We start from the raw sequence: 6956 nt of genomic DNA on the forward strand, positions 1-6956 counted from the left end.
CTTGATTCATTGTTGTCTATCTTGAGGACCATGTTCTTCTCCCTTTTGGGCTCTCTTCTCTCATGATCCTTTTTTTCTTCATTTCATAAGTTTTCAAATTACCAATGAGTTCATCAATGGTTAGCTTTTGTAGATCCTTTGCCTCTGTGATAGTATTTACTTTGCTTTCCCAGGAACCAGGTAATACGCTGAGTATTTTCCTGACAAGTTTGTTCCTTGGACTGATTTCTCCCAGGGAATGGAGCTCATTGATGATAGAGGTAAAGCGAGTGTACATGTCCTGAACGGACTCATCGTCCTTCATCTTGAAGAGTTCATACTCAGTGGTTAGCATATTAATCTTCGACTACTTGACTTGAGTTGTCCCTTCGTGTGCTGTTTGGAGAGCTTCCAAGATCTCCTTGGCAGATTGATAAGCCAAAATCCTGTTGTATTCATCTGGCCCAATGCCACAGACAAGGATTTTCTTTGCTCGAAAGTTCTTCTCTATAGCCTTGCGGTCAGCATCGTTGTATTCCTTCCTATATTTGGGAACTGTCATTACTGGTTCCCCAATGGTTTTCATAGGAACGAAAGGACCATCGCAGATAACATCCCAGAGCTCTGAATCTTCAACCATGATAAAATCATGCATCCTTGTCTTCCACCATCCATAGTATTGGCCATTGAATCTTGGTGGTCTGTACGTGGATTGACCTTCTTCGAAGTTTGGTGGAGCAGCCATGAAGATCCTTTCTAGGTGTTAGCCTTATAGAAAGAACCTGCTCTGATACCAATTGATAGAAACTAAGGGTCCACCAAACTTATATAGAGAACCGGGTTCTCTATTTGTTCTCACAGAATACACTCACACAGTTGTAAGTAAATAACACAATAAAATTTTTCGTAAAAAACTCTCAGCTCATGGGATTAAAAACCACGACCTACCCTTGTAGGATTTCAACTTCACTACTGAGCAAACTTCAGATTACAAACTATTATAACATAGGAATTAACCACTTAATCCCTCACTAACTTGTAATAACTCTATTACAAGCCCCTTTGTAATAACTCTATCACAAAGCATACAACTCGACTAACTCTAGCCAAGGCACAAACACATGGTTTATGATTTTACAAAGGTTTCTTACACAATGCTTCTAACTAAGCTAAGTAGGAATTACAAGTAAATCACTTTGACAAAGATGCTACACAACTAAGGACATATGATAACTCAATGCAGGAAACTGGTCCTTCGTTATGTTGCTCTTTGTTCTTGACGCCTTGAATGTCACTTGCAAGTTGGCAACACACTTGAGAGGAAGCTTGACGAATTCTGGAATATGCAAGCGTGTTGTTTTTACTTTGCTTCATGTTAATATTACATAAGTGACATCACTTGAATGATGTTGCATGTTTGGTACAAAAGCATTCCCCATAAAGTGACTGCTCCACTGTTTGCACTGTTGTGTGTGTGCAGAGGAACAGTTACAGTCACTTTACAGTTGTGGGGAGTTGACTGGCACTGTCAGCAAAGGAACTGACGTCGATTTGTTCCCTCTGTTGTTTCTTGGACTCTGGATGTTGGAACATGTCCCAGACTTGAAATTTGTTGATCTTTGAGCACTCAGAGGATGTGGAACAGGTTCCTCATCTGGTTCTCAACAAAATTTGTTAAATCATCAAAATATAGCAAGACACATGACTTATCAGTGTCGTTAGAAAATCAAGAAGGAGTCAATCCTTACTCCAATAATAAATGATCTAAAAATTTTGAGGAAAGTTAAACGGTAATAGGAGTAGTATATTTTTGTCCTATGAAATGTTTGAACCAAAATTCTGATTTTTCTAATTTGTTCATAAATAATTCCAGTTGAATATTTTAGTTATATGCTTTTCCACTATCACCATATCCGAGAAGTCAATGGGGGTGATAGGCAAGAAGAGTTTCTTAAGCCCGACTTATGGGAAGTAAAATAAAGTATCAATGGCAGACACATTCATTAATGTCCAATGGCTATTTTCCTTGATATTCAATTCAAATTGCATTATAGTAATTATTAGTCTGAGCTGAAGTTGCTCTCACATGAGCGATGAGTCTTCTACTACAAAAAATATCCATCAATGTGTTACAGGGATGACCAATAAAATAACGTGTCAACTAATGATTGGTCTAGTTCTCGTGTCAAATATTTCTGCTACTCCACATGTAATAGAGGAGGAAATATACATAGTCACTGTTTTCTCATGAACTTTTCAGTTTGAGAAGAGATAAAGAAACTGCAAAGAGAAATGGGTGAGAAGGAGTTGCAAATGCCAGTCAAAAAGCTATTCTTATGGGTGCGAAGGCAGTCAAAAATTGTTAAGATTTTCTTAGGTGTTGTCACATCATTGGTTTTGGTAGTGATTCTCAAGTTCTTCATCAAAAAACACAATCACTTCTTCGTTTTGGCAGAGTTTGTTCATTTCGTTGGACTCTTATGTTTGATTTACAAGTTGTCTACCCTCAAGACTTGCTCTGGTATTTACTCCTGATTCTAAATGCTAGTATATAATCAAACATGTTATTATGATATACCTTTCATCTGATGATGATCTTTCTTCTGCTGCTGTGATTAGGCATTTCATTGAAGACTCAAGTGGTTACAGAGATATTTTTAGGTGTAAGATTATTTTGTGGTTACATCATGTCAGCACCTATACACTTTTTTCTAGATCTTGTTACACTTGTGGCAACAATTTGGGTTATACGTATGATGAAAAAGTCCAAGTTGAAGTCTTCCTACATGGCTGATCTGGACAGCATGCCCTTGTGGCATTTGGTAAATTCATTCTTTCCCCCATTGACTTTCTTTTGTTATGATTGCTGTTAGTGCAAATTATATTCTAGTTTTATACTGATTCGTTGCTGACTCCTATGACACTTATGTTTTTGGAACATTAAGTCCTTGAGCTTCTGGAAGTAACATCATCCCCGACCTTCCTTGCCACGATTCCATTACGGTTTATCATAAATTTCAACATTTTTATTTAAACACGTAATTGTTTATTTATAAAATTAATTCTAGTACTTGAAAGTACTTTTCAATAGTTGATGCTTATCGATTACTTTTAATTAATTAAATCAAAGGGCCTCTAGCTTTAGTTCAGTAGTAAGTACACAGCACTTGACGTCTGGTTTAGGTACATTATCATACATTCGAAGCCTGCCACAAATAAAATCTTATATTAAGTTGAAAGAAAGAGGGGCGGGTCCATACTCCCTGGTGTTTTGAATCAGTGCGCAAATAGGAGTCGGGCCAAAAGCCCACAGGTAGTTTCTTCTATATATAAAAATAAAATAACGTACTAATTTCTTGAAAGTCCTTTATGTTTGAAGTATGATAATTTTGCTTTGGCGTTTACACAGATCGCACCGTGTGCTGTTGTAGCTATTCTTATCCATCCTCATACGCGTCACGCTATATTAACTGATGTGCTTTGGGCTTTTTCCTCATATCTGGAAGCCATCTCTGTGCTGCCTCAGCTTCGGTTGATGCAGAATGTTCAGGTTCTTATTCCCTCTAACAAAATAATAAATCATGTGCTCTTTGCAGATCTTACTTTCTAGTGACAAGAGCTTATAATAGTTCGCATTCTTGCATTTCAGATAATCGAGCCATTTACAGCCCATTATGTTTTTGCATTGGGTATTCAAAGATTCTTGACTTGTGCTCATTGGATTGTTCAGGTATGCTTTAATTTGAGTCCAACTAAGTCCATTAAACAAACCCCTGGTTTACGCTTATATATGAAGTGATGACTCAATTTTATACACTACTGATGGTCTTGGTTTCGAGCATCACTAATAGCCGTCAACAAAAGTATCTCCATTTACTTGGTTCAAAAGAAGATAACAATGTATGTAGGCATAAAACATAATTCAACACCTTTCTTTTTCTTCCCTTTTGTTGGATCTCGCAAAGACTTATTGCAAAAGAACATCCTTTATTGCTTGAGCCTTTTAATTTCCAGAGACTCAATATTTATATACACAGGTCTATGACACTAGCGGAGCATATCTGTATTTGGCTGGAAGGGGATACTTGTGGATACCAATGGTCTTTATCTCAGAAATTGTTCAAACGTTTATCCTGGCTGATTTCTGCTATTATTACATAAAGAGGTTAGTCCAATAGCCTAACTACTTCATTTGACAGTTGCTTTCTTGAACTTCTTTTCATTTATGTGTTTGATAAATCCAAAATTCTTCTCTTTTTCCTTTTGCAGTGTCATCAGCGGTCAACTTTTGGTTCGCCTGCCAACGCCTGTGTAAAAGCTCTGGTGACTGCAACAAATGTGCTTCTTTTGAGTTTGGAGCTTAATTTTTCTTCAACTTCTTTGTGTTTTACTTTATTTTATAGGTTTTTTTAGTTTTCTCTTTACTCTTGCTCCACTGGTAGTACCAATGCAACTGAATAATAAATAAATCTCGTTAGATGCATAGTCTTGTGTGATCTTGATATCTCGAAATCCTATTTTTTGGCATATGTACTCACTTTACGCTAGTATGCTAGTGCTATCTTAAAGTGCGGATTACTGTGCACTTGATACGGATAATTACATTTTTTTTTGTCGGTACCTAAGTGTTCGCATTGATACCTCACTAAATTTGGATTCGCACTAGCAAATCAATCTCATATTGGGAGTAAAATAATCCATAACAAAGGCTATTACACAGAGGACTCGAACCCAAAGTTTTTATGAGGATCATGATAACATAGTTTTGAGACAACTGTGAATAGTTTTACCCAAAAACATTTTCATGTTTATTTAAAAGGCTTAGAAGCCGAAGAGGAGGAGACAGTTGAATTTATTAGCATATTGGTGACAAGATTTAGTGCCTTCACTTCTCTCTGCTAGTTTTGCTTGGGGTTAGAAGGGTTAAAGATTTCCCACTCTATAATTCGTGACTTTACTGCATTGAGATGAAAAACAGTCGAAGAATTTAATTTAGGGAAAAAGGCCAAATATACCCCTCTATTTTTATATATTGTCTATATTTAATCTCAGTTATATTGTCAGGTTAAATTTACTCCTACCGTAATACTATCGGGCCAAATTTACCCCTATAATCAGCAAACTTTTAAAAATACCCCTTGATCTGTTAAGTAATCAAAAAATCTTCCAAATTCCTTTTATTTAAATCATTTGTTGTTCTTCTTGGTCCACTATTTTTGAAATAATTGGCATTTACTTGCTTTCTGAATTATAAAAAAAAATATGAGAAAAAAATATTAAATAATACAACCGAATAAACAAAGTATAGTAAATTGAAAAATCTAAATTAGGTAGCTTTTTTTAAATTCTAAAAGTATTTACAACATCCCAATTTTAATGAATTCGTTGCACCAAATGTATGGAGACTTTGCAAGTATTAATGATTGAAGTTGAAGTTCCTCTGAGACTTTACATTGTCTAATTCAACTTTACTTTAATTAAATACCTACACATTGTGCACTCTTAAGTTAGTCGATCGAATTCTATATTAACCAGGCAATGACAAAATATATTTGAATATATATGTACATACATGATGATCAACTGCATATAATACACAATAAATAGACGCAGTAAATTCTACGGCGTGTATATGATTGAGAAATAAATAAAATTCTAAACCAATTTTATTTATTACAAGAAGAGAAATGAGTGTATTGGTAATTAAAAAAGAATTATGAATAATTTGTATAGTCTAGTAACTTTAACATTCACATCAATAATTATTTTTGAAAATAATGGAGCAAGAAGAACAGAAAGTGATTTAAATAAAAAAAATTGGAAGATTTTGGATTACTTAACAGATCAAGGGGTATTTTTAAAAGTTTGCTGATTGTAGGGGTAAATTTGGCCCGATAGTATAACGGTAGGGCTAAATTTGGCCCGATAGTATAATAGAGGTTAAATATAGACAATATATGAAAGTAGAGAAGTATATTTGACCTTTTATCCTTTAATTTATTATGGTATTGGTCATCATTGCTACTGATTTATTAATGTGTTAGAGTTGAACACGTGTGTTGAAAATTTGGGAAGTAGAGTTTCATCTCTAAATTGATGGAACTCATGATAATTTTGAATAAATTGTTTTGAATCGATAAGAATTGGCCGTGTTCGCTAATTTGAGGTCAAATTGAGTTGAAAGTTGAAACAAGACTTGGAGCGATTGAATTGTGGTTTCCTATTATTTGGCATTTAAGAAGACATTTAAGAGTTTGAATTTGCCTTTTATGAGCATTTATATTGGAATATTTTATAAAAGTTATTGTTATTTTTGTGACCTAATACTGAAAGCAAAACACAAGATTACTTTTATTACTTACTTTTCAATGACTTGTCAAATAACATAAATTACAAAGTGAATCTTTTATTCTTTTAGAATTTGGGAACGAAAAAGGTTGGAGCCATATACCTCCTAAAAAATGGACATATAATTGAGTATTATACTGTCATATTTATGGATGAATGTTTAAGGGAAGAAATCAACTAAGGTCACGTTTGGCCAAGCTATCAAAAATTGCTTATTTTTAAAAGTATTTTTGTTCAAAAGTACTTTTAAAAAAGTAGTTTTGCAAAGTAGTCGTCTGTGTTTGACCAACTTATTGAGTAGTACTTTTTGTGGAACGCGTTTAAATAAAAAGAAATAAAAAAATATAATAACAAGTTGCAATGGGCGGCTGAAACAATATGGCAAAACCAATTTGTGTAATTGGTTTTGGATGGTGCAACAGGTTTTACATTATAACAAGACTTGCAATTTTGCAAGCTGTAAATTACAAGTTGCAGAACCAAGCAATATGATTGGTTCAATGTTTGGCAAGTTTTTCTATAAATAGGAGCGCTGTCCTTTCAATTTATATATACCAAAATCAGAGAGAGCACAATGGAGCAAATAAAGAGTGATCCACAGATTGAAGTCTATGAGATAAATAGAGAAT

At 34.5% G+C, this 6956-nt stretch overlaps 2 protein-coding genes across 2 annotated transcripts; one reads left to right on the plus strand and one right to left on the minus strand.

Moving 5' to 3' along the window:
- Positions 1–346: 346 nt before the first annotated feature.
- LOC138908982 (uncharacterized) lies at positions 347–724 on the minus strand. The gene has a single exon (XM_070199869.1). It carries the CDS (start codon positions 722–724, stop codon positions 347–349), a length of 378 nt encoding a protein of 125 aa, XP_070055970.1.
- A 1227-nt stretch (positions 725–1951) lies between these two features.
- LOC104105648 (uncharacterized) lies at positions 1952–4462 on the plus strand. The gene is made up of 6 exons (XM_009614002.4): positions 1952–2500; positions 2599–2801; positions 3389–3529; positions 3629–3709; positions 4017–4144; positions 4249–4462. The coding sequence occupies exons 1-6, from the start codon at positions 2272–2274 to the stop codon at positions 4292–4294; spliced, it is 828 nt and encodes a 275-aa protein (XP_009612297.1). The 5' UTR covers positions 1952–2271; the 3' UTR covers positions 4295–4462.
- The last annotated feature ends 2494 nt before the right edge of the window (positions 4463–6956 follow it).

This window comes from Nicotiana tomentosiformis, chromosome 1 (assembly GCF_000390325.3).
Source record: "Nicotiana tomentosiformis chromosome 1, ASM39032v3, whole genome shotgun sequence".
Lineage (NCBI taxonomy): Eukaryota > Viridiplantae > Streptophyta > Magnoliopsida > Solanales > Solanaceae > Nicotiana > Nicotiana tomentosiformis.

Bases quoted from the DNA above. Each gene is read 5' to 3' on its own strand.
- LOC104105648 (XM_009614002.4), top strand. From the start codon at position 2,272: ATGGGTGAGAAGGAGTTGCAAATGCCAGTCAAAAAGCTATTCTTATGG. The intron at 2,802-3,388 runs GTAAATTCATTC...GCGTTTACACAG, and splicing joins GCATGCCCTTGTGGCATTTG to ATCGCACCGTGTGCTGTTGT. The intron at 3,710-4,016 runs GTATGCTTTAAT...TTATATACACAG, and splicing joins GTGCTCATTGGATTGTTCAG to GTCTATGACACTAGCGGAGC.
- LOC138908982 (XM_070199869.1), bottom strand. From the start codon at position 724: ATGGCTGCTCCACCAAACTTCGAAGAAGGTCAATCCACGTACAGACCA.